Source organism: Lutra lutra, chromosome 10 (genome assembly GCF_902655055.1).
Source record: "Lutra lutra chromosome 10, mLutLut1.2, whole genome shotgun sequence".
In the NCBI taxonomy this organism is placed as follows: domain Eukaryota; kingdom Metazoa; phylum Chordata; class Mammalia; order Carnivora; family Mustelidae; genus Lutra; species Lutra lutra.
Window position 1 is genome coordinate 42,163,007 of NC_062287.1, and position 14,811 is coordinate 42,177,817.

A 14,811-nucleotide genomic window follows, 5' to 3' on the forward strand; every position below is an offset into this window, starting at 1 on the left:
CGTAGCAAACTAATCTATCACCCGACGGATGGTGTTTCTAGTGTGATTACGGTGACGTCCTTGTTGGTATGATGATAGAACTGAGAGATAGGGATTTTCATATCATATGAATGAAATTTTTAAATTTAAAATCTTATTTCCAACAATTAGTAGTTCTGAAATATTTAGTCTTTCTGAGCCTCAGTTTTCAAGATTCTAAAAATGGGATAATAAATACTTTAAGTATTAAGAAAGATAGTGTATATGGAAGTGGCTTGCAGAATATTCAACAGAGATTAATGAAACTTATGTTTTGTTTCTTTGCTATTGTCCTATTAGCATGTTTATTTAATTCAGCAGACTGCTGCTATTTTGAATGACTGAGTTAAGGATAATTTAGTTAATACTTTTTCTCAAACCTTCCACAAACTCTTCCTTATCCTTCTAGTCAAACCATACCCTACTTAGAACTGATGACCCTCCTCTTATATTTCAGTCAGAAAATGGAAGTAATTGAATCAGAAGACCCTAATTTTTCCAATACCAAGTTTACAAACACACATGCATCTACATCTACTTTTTATGTCCGTTCAGGCATAAAGGAAGACCCATCCCTAGTCATTGCAAAGGCCCACCTCCACTGGATTTTGGACCTCAAATGTCAAGAACCTTTCTCTGGCAGATTTTCCCTCTCACTAACATGTCTCTTCCTCTGTAGTTTTTCATTTCCAGTAGCATACAAACATTCTTTAATATCCTTTCTTTTTAAAAAGAAATAAGAAGTTTAAATTTCTCCTTTGGTTTCTTATCCCCTTCCCAGCTTCCCATCTCTCTGCTCCTTTTCTTGTCAAAAGTTTTCAAAGGAGTTGTTTGGAACCCACTTCATCTGGTTCCTGATGCTCACATTCTACTGTAACTGTTGCTCTCAGAGACAAAACTACCCCTCCTGTTTTCAGACCTGATAGGTTCTTTCTCTCCCCACTGCATTAATATTTTAAGAACACTTCATACATTTGTTCACTTCCTCATTTTTTTGCCTACATGGTTTTTGTGACTTATTATCTTTGTTTTGTTCCTCCTTCATTGGCCAGTGATTCTCATCCTTCCTTGCTGACTCACCTGTATCCACTCATTGGGTTTGCCAGACTGTGGATTTTCTTCCCTATTTATTCTGAGAGCCAGGGTCATCTCTTCCACTTCCATCAGGTGAAATAATGCCTATAAGTTAAAGATGACCAAATATATTTCTCCAAACTTTTTCTTTCTTTTGAGTTCTATACTCCAAGATCCAACACACTTGGCAGCCTCTCTTCAATATCTCATTGACGTATCCAAAAAGGACCCTAATATATCCAAAAGAGAACTCTTGATTCAGTTTTCTTTACTAAATTAATTTCTTGCCTAGTTTTTTATACTTCAGTAATGGTCCCTTTGTCTTCACTAATGCTCCTAATCCTAAGAGTCATCTTGATTTCACTTTTTTTTTCCTTTTAGCATTAGATATATTTATATCATCCTCTAGTCCAGTGACACATCCTGTTGGTTTTACCTCTGAAATACATGTGAACTCAGTCTCATTCACAAAAAACTCTGTCATCACCTAACTGGTTGAAATCACTATGATCTCCTGTTTGGATAGTGTAATAGAGTAATTCCTTTCCCTATTGAAGTTCTGGCCCCCAACAGTCCATTTATCAAAGTAGTCAGGATAACTTTCGAAACTGTCAATGATCTTAAATTTATTTTAGTACCCTGATAAAATCATTTAAAATCCTTCCACTGTTCTTAGGCCTTTGCTGATTTCTGCTAGCTCTTTAGCTTCATTTTGTACCAGGTTCCCTATGGATGTAAGATGATAAACACCATCTTTTGCTTTATTGGTTTCCCTGAGACAAGCCAAGCTCTTTCCTGCCATGGGCCCTTTGGATTTGTTCTTCTCACTTCCTTAAATATTTTCCCAAAAGAATTTTCTGGCTGACTCCTCACAAGTCCAGTGTTGACTTATAGCTCATTTCCTCAGAGAAGCCAGTCTATCTAAACTGTAAATCTTCCAAGTAATTCTTTATAAAAATACATATTTTATATCACATTATAGTACTCAACTGAATTTTGTGTTTATGTCTCTATTTCCTGGTTTATTTGTGTTTTCCCTTTCTAGAATGCAAGCATCTTAATGGCAAGGACCTTGTCTTACAATTATAATTATAAGACCTTGTCTTATAATTGTATGCTAAGAACTTTCATATACATTCGTAAAAATATATTATCAAAGCTACAACTTCAGATAGCTACTAATATTAGCAGAATTTTATGGCTGAGAAAGGGAAGGCTTAGGGGACAATAAGCAACTTGCCAGGAATCATGGAGCTAGATGTAGCAGCCTTGGGATTCCAAATGAAGCATGTCTATGCTAAAATCTGTGATCTAAATCACATGATTCACTGCCTCCTAGTCTTCTGATTTCCAGCCTTTTGACTTATCTTATAGCCCTGTTCATTCCCTGGACCTAATATTTGGTGCTATTTCAGCCATTCTGACCTTTGGCTTGCTAAATAATTATGGTGAGGATCTTCCTATAGTCTGTTTCTGCCTTCTCTGGTTAAATATCCCCCTGTCATGTTAAAAAATTCCATTCTGTCTCTGAGACCTCCTGCTTGGCACAAGACCTTGAAATACTTTTCTCTCTACTTTGCAGAAAACTGTGTCCTTGGTCAGGTCACTATCTCTGGTCCCTGGCTTCCTTATTTGTAAAGCAAAGGGTTCAGATTGATCTTGGAATTCTCTTTCAGATTTAAAAATCCAGCAAAAATTATGACAACTCATGTTTCTTTATTGTCTTTCATTTGGGATTTTTAAGTTACCAATACTTTAAGCAATTTAATTCCCCTAGTACTAAAAAAAAATAATCCCGCAAAGAGAGACATCCCACACTGTAGGAGGAACATTCTTTAGGTTATCATAGTAAATGGCTTCTTCATCAGCTAATAGGGTACAATTCAATTCCCTTAGATTAATATTTTACCCCACCACAAAATGTTATAGATAGCCCAGCAAATGGCTGCCTGCCTTAGAATTATCATACCATGCTTTAGTCTAATAAGTATTTAATGAAGGTGTCTTATGTGCCAGGGTCTGTGTTAGGTGCTAGGCTCTGTGCTAGATGCTAGAGATGGTCAATACATAGACCCTGTCTTCAAGGAGCTCAAGATTTATTGGAAGAGAGAGAGAGAGACAAACCTGCAGTTGGTCTAACCAAGCTGACTAATATAAGAGCTCAATTGAATAATAACAGCAACAACAAAATCAGCCATGGGAATATGGGTAAGTATAACTATGATGTTACAACGGCTCCCTGTTCTAGGGAATTCATTCTCCTGCTTTAGAAAACAAACAGGGAATATTGTTAAAGCTGGTTACAATCCAACAACAGGAAAGGATACCAAGAAACAGCCAGGTCCTCCTCTGCCATCCCATCTGATTCCTAGAGCAGACTTTAAGACATTTCTCTGGCTTCTGAACTCACCTCCTTCTATAACCCTGGGATTTCTGCCTTTCTGAGCAAGTTTCAGCCTTGCACTCACCAGCAGGCAAGCAATCTGCTGTTCATTCCTAAAGCTCCAGGGACCTGCCTTCTGCCTAGACTATTTCCAGGCTGCCAAGTTGGCAAGGCATTTGCTTTATGGGCATGTGCATCAAGGTAGCCTTCCTTGCAGGATGGCCCAGGGGATGCTTGGGGAGTAGAGTGGAGGGGAAGCCTCAGTAGCAAATACAGCCAACACGCCTCTCCAAAAGATGTAATTAATCTGTAGCTGCGTTGTGAGGCAGGCTTGCCATCCTTGGAACGTTCTGCTTCACGTCTGTACCTAGCTGAGATTCCCATGCACTCAAGAGACAGGCTACAGGAGAACCGATGGGGTGTTATCAATACTGAGGAACCCAAGGAAAACAATGGGTAAAAAACAAAAGCACCTTATGAGCTCTTCAAAGTCCCTTATTCTCCATCCTCTTTACAACAGCTAGTCGTTGTATAATGTGTTACAGTTTTTAAAGTGTAAACTAATATTCTTGTGAGGAAGTCACTATTATTACTGCCATTTTGTAAGAGGAAAATAAGGCTGGGAGAGGTTCAGCAAGCTTCCCAAGGTCACACAAGTATCACAAAGCCGAGCCAGGACATGCTCACAGGCCTGTGAGGTGTCCTGGTTCATCGACTAGAGCACTTGTCTTCCATACTTACAGTCTGGGAACCAGACCATGAGCTCCTACAGGGGGAGTGCCAGGCCTGCCTTCTCTGCCGCCGCCTCCTTAAGCCCCAGAGCCCGGTGCCTGCCCTGTCAGTCTGATGGAGAAGAGCCCCGCCCACATCAGAAGGGGGTTTAACAATCAGTGAAAAGTTAAGCTTCTGGGCAATGTCAATGGAAACCTCCCCGCTCCATTTCCGGGCCCTGTCTTTGTTCTCCTTCACACTCCCCCCCTCCCCCGCACCCCGTTTCTCCCCGCCCCCCTCCACTCTGAGCTCCTGAAGTATTTTTTTAAACCAACTTGTTTTTGGAATCCTCTCCTGCTGCACTAAACCATGCTGCTTTGCTTCTGCTCAAAATAACCACGTCTTCTGGCAGCCCCTGCTCCTCTGTTGAGGGAAGAGTCTCTTCTTTCTCTCTAGATACATTTCCTCCGCTCTCTAAATTCTTTATGAAGAACCATGTAGTCCCGGTTCAGAACATAGCCTGACAGTTGACTTCCCCTCTCTGTGCCTCAGTCTCTTCGTCCCTCAGCTAGGGATGAAAATGGCGCCTCACGGGTAGGATCGCCCGAAGCGTTGAACAAGTCAAGCCACGTGATGCACTTGGCATTCGGCGCACAGTCGCCCCGTTAGCTGTTAGCTGTGTTCTTAAGTGTCTTAACTGTATTTTAACTTTCATCTCTTCCCTGAAGTGTTTTGTTTTTTTTTTTTTTTTTTTAAACCTCACACTTCTGTGCCTTTCTTGTTTTGTTCCTTATGCATGGAAGGTTTTTACTACAAAATTCACAAGTCAAAATCCCACTCGTTCTTTATAAAGTCACCAGTGATAAGAGTATTCCCCACAGGAGGGACGCATGGGTGGCTCAGTTGGTTAAGCAGCTGCCTTCGGCTCAGGTCATGATCCCACCGTCCTGGGATCGAGTCCCACATCGGGCTCCTTGCTCAGCAGGGAGCCTGCTTCTCCCTCCGCCTCTACCTGCCTGTGCTCCCTCGCTCTCTCTCTCTCTCTCTCTCTCTCTCTGACAAATAAAAAAATAAAATCTTAAAAAAAAAAGTATTCCCCATAGGAGACCCTAACAAGTGTTCATAGACCAGCCATGCTGTCTGGGGCATGGGGCAGGGGCTAGAGATGTCCTGACATCTTTTCTGTTCTTTCACATACCCCAGACTATTAAACCACCATTACTAAAGAAATTACATCTTGTTTTGTGTTGCTTATTTACATGTCTGGACTGGGTGCCATTAGGTATTTAGTGACTGATGCAGCCCCATGGCTTCCTATGGCGTATGAAACAAAGAGGGCGTGTAGTATGGAATTAACAGATGAACACCTGCATGCAGAGGTGTGCTCACTTTTGTCCACAGGAGTCTTTCTGGAGGGATTATGTGTCAAGGAAAGGGAAGTGTTTCCAAAGCTCCTTTTCTATGGCTCTGACATTTATCCACTCTACACCATCTGGTAGGCACCTATGCTCTTCTTCCTTCCTGAGGAAACTGTAGCAGAAAAACGCCGACTTCCATTGTTTAAGCATGGGCTATGCTTGATGGGTGTTGTAGTGTTAGATTGGTTTCAAGTTTCAAATCCCTCTATTTTTAGCATGCCCCAAATCTGGTCTTCTTCAAGAAAAAGAAGAAATTACACGCCAACCTATTCTTTCTTTTAGGGTTATCATGCCTCAACCTTCTCTTTTCACCAGGAATTTGTTTTTTGTTTTTTTGTTTTTTTAACAAACCTGAGAATAAGTAGAGTCCCTTGTGCTCCTTATTCTGAGTGGCAGAGAAAAAAACAACTATGAATTGGACTTGTCAGTTACCTATTAATCATAACTAAAAAGCATGATTAAACTGTCACTAAGAAACCTGTGAAAGGGCTATAATTGTGCTAATGCATTCTACTGTCATTTCTTAAAAAAAATACCGAGGATATTGTAAAGTCCAGAAAGGACCTTGGAACTTTTATAACAATCCATTCTTTTGACAGATAAGAATACCGCAGAACAAGAAGGTAAACACACTGATGCCACAAACAAAAGATTAAGTAAAAAAAAGGCTATATGAAAACAATCAATTTCTTAAATGAGAAGCATATCATTAAAACTTAAAAGATAATTTTAAAATGCGGAAAATACTTGTAATATTTATGACAATATTAAAAATATTTTAATATTTTAAAAATAAAAATAAAAATAAATTTTAAAAATATTATGAAGAGCCTATACAATTTAACAATAAAAAGAAAAAAAAAAAACCCAAACCCAATCTAAAATAACCACAAATATCAACAGATTTTAGGAAAAAAAATCTATAATGTGTACAGGAAATAGAGAAATTTAAATAGATATTTTTCTACTTTTCAGAGTAGCAAAGGTTAATAAAGCTGATGCCCTCTCTCTGCTGCAGGTGAAGGTACAGGGTGAAGGAAATACTTTCATTCTCTACTTGTGGGAATGTAGTTGGCACAGTCGTTTTTGAAAGGCAATTTAGAAATACCTACAAATTTTGAATGTATTTAACCTCTCACCTTTCAATTTCAATGATAAGAATTTGTTCTTTAGTTATATTCACGATGTTCAAAATATATATGGTATATGTATATACATACACATATATAAACACATTGTTTAGCAAAAAAAAAAAAAAGAGGGAGAAACAATCAAAATGCCTGTTAAAAAGTGATTACTAAATTAAAGTGTATCCATACAATGGAATTTTTTTACACATTTATTGATTCATTTAAAGAGAGCAATGATGAACACATTGCATGTTAATATCTTAATATTATAATGAAATTAGTACTGACCTCGTGGAGCCCTTAAACTCTTTTTTTAAATGTTATGTTAGTCACCATACAGTACATCTTAGGTTTTTGATGTAGTGTTCCATGATTCATTGTTTACGTATAACACCCAGTGCTCCATGCAATACATGCCCTCCTTAATACCCAAACTCTGTCTTAAATGTCAGTTTGTTCCACAATATGAAAGAGCTAATAAAAGACAAAATTTGGAAAGTAAGTTTTATTTGACCTGATTTAGAATACTTAAGTTTGAAAAACAGTTACAAAATTTATTAAAAATCTTAGCAAAATGTTTTCCATTTTGATGGCTTTACTTCCTTAGTTTATTGCTTATTGCCTTTGCTTACAATATGAAGGATTATTCTTTACTTTCTGGATAGCAGAGATTCTGTGTCTAACCAGAATAATTTTTTGTACTTTATGTTGACTTTATTATATTCCTGACTATAAGAAAGAACATAAGAACAAAGGTTTCTCTTTCCTTTCCTGTAAAAGAGCTAAGATTCTTTATAATCATGTTACCTTCTTTTTTCTTATTTTAAAGTGTTTTATTGACATTTTGATTAAATATATAACCAAATATTGTTTCTCAGGCACCTATAATCCCATCTCAATCAAGTGTTCAATTCTCCTCTGATAACTTCTTTAATTTCTGTCTTGCCCACAACAGATCCTAAATATGGAAAAAATTAAATAAATCTTTTAGAATATCTTTTACACCTAAAACTCTCTTTGTGATTTCTTAGGGGGCTCCTGGAAAAACCAAAAAGCTTTGTCCGTCCATCTGATGAAACAAGAGATAGAAATAAGTAGGTTTATTTGTTAGTTACTATTGATGAGTTACATGGGAAGAGCTCTCAAAGAGGAAGAGATACTCAGCCTTCCTTAAGTTAAATTTGTACAAGTAAATAACATTAACATTCATTATTATTAATATTCATATAAGTAAATGACTATTAAGTCTTTCAGAAATTGTATGTTTTATGGGTAGTTCCTAGAGATTCATCAATGCCTTCATTGTCCACGTCCCTGATACCTTTCTACTTATGAGTCCTTATAGTGCTTTGCCTGATATTAAGCAGCAGGAATACAGTGTCGTGTGGCGATTCACAGACCTGTGCCCCTGGGGCTTATAATACATTATATGTGAATAAAAAATTAAAAGAAAAAAGAATACAGTGTCATGTCATGATTTCCGTTATTTAAAACATCAACTAACCCATAGCCTTTTTCCTTTTTTTCAGAGATGTTTTAGGTTCACAACAAAATTGGAAGGTACGAAGACTTCCCATCTACCTTCTGCCCCGACACATGCTTCACCTCCTCCATGAGCAACATCCTTCACCAGAATGATACATTTGGTACAACTAATGACCCTATATTGATGCATCTTTACCTCCCCCAGTCCATAGCTTACAAACGGGTTTACTCTTGGTGGTATACATTTTTCAGGTTTAGAAAAATGTATAACAACTTATATCCATCATTATAATATCCCAGAGAGTATTTTCACTGCCTTAAAAATCCTCTATGCTTTGCCTGTTCATTGCCCCCGTTCTCCCCTCTGGCAACCGTTGATCATTTTATAGTCTCCATAGCTTTGCCTTTTCCAGAACGTCGTACAGTTGGAATTCTACAATAGGTATCCTCTTCAGATTGGTTTATTCTACTTAATAATATATATTTATGTTTCTTTCATGTCTTTATGTGGCTTGATAGCTCATTTCTTTTTATCTCTGGCAATCCATTGTCTGGATGTAGCGCAGTTTATTTACCCACTCACCTATTGAAGAACATTTTGGTTACCTCCCTGCTTTGGCAAGTATGAATGAGGTCGCTATGACCTTCCATGCACAGATATTTGTGTGGGCATGTGTTTTCAGCTCCTCTGGGTAAATATCAAGAAGAGTAATTGCTGGATCACATGGCAAAAGGAGGTTTAGTTTTGTAAAAAGCTGCCAAACTATCTTCCAAAGTGGTCATGTCATTTTGCATTTCTACAAGCAATGATTGAGAGTCTGGTCCCACTCCAACCTTACCAGTATTTGGTGATGTCAGCAGATTCTGATCATCCTAATAGGTGTATATATTATTGTTTTAATTTGCATTTCCCTGGTGACATATGATGTGGAATATCTTTTCATATACTTAACTTGCCATTGTATATCTTCTCTGGTGAAGTGTCTACTAAGGACTTTGACTCGCTTTTTAATTGGATTCATTTTCTTCTTCTTGAATGTTGAGTTCTTTTTATATCTTGGATTAAGTCCTTTATAAGATATGTATTTTGCAATTATTTTCTTCCATTCTGTGACTCATCTCATTCTCTTGATATGCGATGAAATTCTATAAAGCTTTCAAAAGGAAAGGGATAGACCTACATACACAGATGTTGAAATATATCTGAGATTACTAAGTAGGCAAAAAGTATAGAATTGTGTGCAAATATAATTCTTTTAGTGTATATTGGAATGGTGGAGTGAGACTTCTCTTGTTAATTTGTTCCTTTCTCTACTTTTCTGAATTTTCTAAATTGCAGAATGGATTTTAGGTAACTTCCCCTAATCTGCTACTTTATATTATCTTTTTATTTAATTTATGAGAAAACAAAAATAAAAACTAAAATATTTCAGTATAGTCTTTAAAGGAAGTCTTTCTTTTTTTTTTAACTTTTTTTATTTTATTATTTTTTTTATTTTTAAAGGAAGTCTTTCAAAGAAGCCAAGAACATGTCAGGGCCCTCAAATCTGATATTAATCTTGATACTACTTATGAGAACCTGTTCTCCAGCTTGGCTAAATAAAATTTCTTCATCATGATTTCCTCTATCTTAGGATTTACCAGTTTTGTTCTGTAAGTATGACATACACTTCCTTTCCTTCCTTGTCATATCTGTAACTTTTCCTCATCTTTAAGAATAAATCAAAGGAGAGTCTTTTCTGGAAAGCATTTAATTTTCAAGGCAGAGTTAGGCTTTTCCTTTCTGGATTCATATACCTCTCATGTTTCTTTAATTGGCTGTACTACATTGCTATGATTGCTAATTTTTTTTTCTTTTTTGGAAGACGGCAAGCACCCGAGTTCAGGAGTTTTTATTCATTTCAACAAATAAAACAGGCATAGTATCTGACACGGTGTATGGAATATAGTAAAAACTTAAAATGTTTGATGAAGGAATGAATTTTTTTAATGAGTGAATTTTTAATGAAAATGTTTTATCCTCAACCTAAGAGCAATCAGAAGGACAGTTATAGTTCAGATTCCCAGGCAGTTGCCCATAATGGTTAAGAACCTGGTTCTGTAGTAAGACTACATTGTTTAAAAAAAAAAAAAAAAGACTACATTGTTTAGCTCTCAACTCTGTCCTTTGCTAGCTATATAATCTCCATATCTCTTTTTTAAATCTATAAAGTAGGATAATACTGGAACCTATGTTACAGACTTGGTGTGAACTGAATGAACTAGAACTTGTGAAGAGTGTAGAATAGTGCCTCAAATATAGTAAAAACTAAATGTATATTATCTTTTAAAATTGTTATATTGAGTCTATTTTCTGATATTTTTTAAGTGGTAGAGAGAATTGGAATTAGCTTTCATCTTTCTTTTCCCAACATTGGCACATTTTGATGACAGACTACTTGGCACCCGAACGTCATGAGCTTCTCTTCCCATGAGCTTTGAGGCTTATTCCCCTGTTTTACAGGCCAAGCTTGCATTTTCTTCTTCAGTTTATACTCCTCATTTGTGACTGGTCTCAAGGAGACGGGAGTTGTGCTTCTGATCCTTGAATATTCATTCTTGTCTTGTAGGCCTGCTGCCCTTCAGGGCTCGGCTCTTATATCATCCTTGTTTTATGGAGCTTTCTAAGAATGCCTCCCATGATTGCGCATGAGTCATAATGTACTACCATGGCTTGCTTGTTTATATTTCCCAATAGACTATGCTTTTTCAGACTAGGGATCCTGTCTCACTATTGTTTCCTCGATGCGTACAGTCAGGTCTGATCGTCTAGAAACATGCTAAAATCTTAAGACATGTTCATAGCATTAAATGCTTATTACATTTTGCTTTTTAAGACTTAAAAAAAATTCTTAAGTTAAAATGGCTTCTCTGTAGTTCCTTTTGTAGCTGTGGCAAATGTAGCGTGCTAAGGTTTTTTTCCAATCATTTGTTTATTTGGTAGTAATTGATTAGACATTTATTCATTGTAGGCTAGACAAAATACTGTGAGAAAAACAAATATAATACCAAGCATGAGCCCTAATTAGGTAGTTCACAGATTAGTGAGAGGGACAAAGCACAAATGAGTAACGACATAAATCAAGAACAATGTAAACGACGTGTCCTAAATGAAGAATAAAGAGGGAATGTGGCATGAGTTCATAGATGGAAGAGTGGTGTCCTGGCCATTATTTTAATAACCAGCTGTCAGAATAAAATCCTTGATGTGCAGCATTTGCCAATTTTGTGGTATAAATACTCCCACCATGGCTAATTTCAAACTATAGCTTGATGCCCTAAAGAAAAGTTGGGGAAAGATGTCCATATTAGATCTTGCTAGCCACTGTGGGCTGACTCCAGCACACTGGATGGGAGAGATGGTTACAGACAGGTATGGTCTGGGTCAACTTCATGGAGGAGGTGAAAATTAAAACTAGTCTTAAAGTTGCCATAAAAATTAAATGACTAGGGGCGCCTGGGTGGCTCAGTGGGTTAAAGCCTCTGCCTTCAGCTCAGGTCATGATCCCAGGGTCCTGGGATCGAGCCCCGCATCAGGCTCTCCGCTCAGCAGGTAACCTGTTTCCTCCTCTCTCTCTGCCTGCCTCTCTGCCTACTTGTGATCTTTGTCTGTCAAATAAATAAATAAAATCTTTAAAAAAAATTAGATGACTAAAGGACAAGCATGTTCCGGGTTTGGAGAATGGTATAAGCAATGCATCGAGGCAAGAATGTGGACTATTTAGGCAAATATACTCAGCACGCAGTGGGTACCTAATAAATACATGTGTGAAGAGCAGAATAGTGGTGAATTGACCATCTGACTGAGAAGAGTCTTGAGAGGAAAGTTCACGTGCTACGGTATTATGTGGCAATCCACGGTCTCTAGCCTTCCTAATTGTGCTTTTTCTCTATACCCAGAATCTTCCTCAGCTTGGCTCTGTGGGCTGAGTGAGAAACTACTTGGTCATTTGTTTATTATTTTTCAGTTATTTTAATAACCATACAGATATCTAATTGTAAGATAGAATTAGCAGAGAATTCTAAGAGAGTAGAAAATTTTAATTTTCTAGAGTGACAAAGTGGCTTAAAATCCATATATCTGCATAATGGCTTTATCTCTGTCAAACAAACATGCTTCTACACACTGAATTCAATTGTACTATTTTCTATAAAGACAGATAAAGGCAAGCTAGCTAAAGATCAACTTTTTTTTTCTTATCTGTTATATAAATATGGAATTCTGTGGTTTAGCAGGTGTCAGCAAACTTTTTCTATAAAAGGCCAGAAACTAAATATTTTCCACTTTGTGGGTCCCATGGCCACAGTTGCAACTACCCAGCTCGGCCCTTATAGCATGAAAGCAGCCGCAGACAAGTTATAAATGAACGACTGTGGTTTCAATCAATCCTGACTTACAAATAAGTTAGAAGACAGATTGGGCCTATAAGCCATAGTGTGCTGATTTCTTGCTTAGAGCATCTAGGTGTCTAGGAATTCTAGAATTCTTTAAAGTTTATGGGACACTAAAGATTAAAAAAAAATGCCAAGAATTCACAAGGACAATAGGATGTAAAAATGATTTCATAAAAAGAGTTCAATCTATCTTTTCTGATAAAATGTTTTTTCCAAACCTCCTGCTCCCTCTTTTCCATATGGATATAGGTAATTATGATATGATATTAATATCATAATTTTGGTGTTTATACACTTTCTTAAAAACTGATTTCTGAATGAAACTTGACTTGGGCTGTTACTTAATTCCTATAATATTGGAGTTGTCCTGCAGACAACAACAATGTGCCTAATAATAGTCCATGCTCATGGTTGGTTACTTTTTTATCTGATGTTGTGTCCATGTTCCTCGGGAAATGAGTGAGTAGGAAATGGGAACAATATGAGTAAAACATCTAATTTTCAGTTTCAGTTTCTTTATCTTTAAAACAGGAAAAACAGGGGTGCCTGGGTGGTTCAGTAAGTTAAGACTCTGCCCTCGACTCAGGTCATGATCTCAGGGATCTGGGATCAAGCCCTGCACTGGGCTCTCTGCCCAGCAGGGAGCCTGCTTCCCTTCCTTTCTCTCTGCCTGCCTCTCTGGCTACTTGTGATCTTTGTCTGTCAAATAAATAAATAAAACCTTTAAAAAAAATAAAACAGGAAAAACAGAATTTGTTGTATTTACCACAGAGAAGGAAAGTATTATCTTAATGGCAGGTGTAAATCTGTGCCCTTTATACACTGGAGAAAATTACCTAAGAGGAGACAAAAAAGAAAGAAAAAAGAGCCCTACATTCATCTGTCATGATTCAATGCTTTACTTCCTCCTCTCTTCCTGAAGAACTCCAGAAACAGACAGCTGATCTTCCTCCAGGTACTTTCTCTTCTGCTATCATCACCTATGATTAAGTCTAAATTCTTTAAAGGTAAGGCACTGCACATGTAACAAAGAGGAAGAGGGTTAATAAGGGTAAAAAGGGCTCCAGGAGAATTAAGGCACATTAAACAAGATGGCTGGGCCATATTGCAACGTGTCTGGAGAGCTAATCGTATAACGCTCAAGCCAATGGTTTAGATCAAAGACCTTATTTGCTTCTATGTGAGGGTCTGAGATTGGAAAAGAAGAAATAACATTGGCAGAGAGAAAGAAAATGTTTTGAAGAGAGATATAGCAGATCTATATCCTGCTGAGGTGGCCTTAGACCCCTTGTGCCAGCTCTGTGCGCCCACCTCTCTGAAACTACATGCTTGACCCCTGGCCACAGGACACTGCCACCGTCAGAAGACTGCCCTTAGGCTTGGGAGCCACACAGTCAGTCTGGAATGGACTAGTACCTGGAAGCTTTACAGCTCCTACCTCAGGGCAACCTGTAGCCGATGACTATTTGATACAGTAATAGAAAAACTCAGTTCCCTTGTTTTCAGGCAAGACAAACTGAAGTGTAATTTCATACTCTACCAAAATCTGGCTGAGTCTGGGACATCAACTGAAACTGTACTCTTATTTGGCTTTTCCCCCCTTCTTACTGTGTTTTACCCATTCTGTTACTGGTTTCTCTTTAATAAAACATTTGCATCCAAATCCTTAGTTTCAGGGCTGTTTCTGGGAGAATCTGATCTGAGACAATAGACTACCATAATTTCTTAGCTTTCATGTAATAAAGTCCCCCTACATTTAACACCCACAAGCACATAATTTATGAAAAAGTGTCAACCAACCTGTCAACAAAGGTATGGTGAAGAAGAAAAATAGGATCGTTGGCAGACCCCTGTACCTGAGACATTGTTCCGTTCATATAGATGTGCAGGGCATTGTGCATACTGCTTTGAGAGGCATCTGCTATCCCAGTGAGTGGACTAGCAAATCCTGTGGGCAAAAAGAAAATTGGAAAGAAAAAAGTCAGTTTGCATTAATAATTGAAAACCTCAATGCTTATCTCATTTGGTTTGTGACTACACTTGAGATTCTATTGAGATTGCTTACATTTTGGATGCCCACTGCTTATTTAATAAATCTTGGTGGAATGGAAGGCTGTTAATCTAGGTACAGTGGACTGATTAACCGGATGGAGTAAGT

The 14,811-nt window shown here is 37.6% G+C and overlaps 2 protein-coding genes across 3 annotated transcripts in view; one reads left to right on the forward strand and one right to left on the reverse strand.

Annotated features, from left to right (window-relative positions):
- Window positions 1-14,811, reverse strand: part of TYR (tyrosinase) — a 97,203-nt gene that overhangs the window by 40,522 nt on the left and 41,870 nt on the right. For both annotated transcript variants that reach the window (XM_047692189.1, XM_047692187.1), the window contains one exon: window positions 14,454-14,601. In XM_047692189.1, the coding sequence (XP_047548145.1) occupies window positions 14,454-14,601 (148 nt within the window). The remainder of the gene's footprint in view (window positions 1-14,453; window positions 14,602-14,811) is intronic.
- Window positions 1-14,811, forward strand: part of GRM5 (glutamate metabotropic receptor 5) — a 704,461-nt gene that overhangs the window by 12,094 nt on the left and 677,556 nt on the right. The window contains exons 2-3 of the mRNA XM_047692184.1: window positions 1,071-1,185; window positions 8,264-8,294. The gene's annotated coding sequence lies outside the window, so the exon portion shown is untranslated. The remainder of the gene's footprint in view (window positions 1-1,070; window positions 1,186-8,263; window positions 8,295-14,811) is intronic.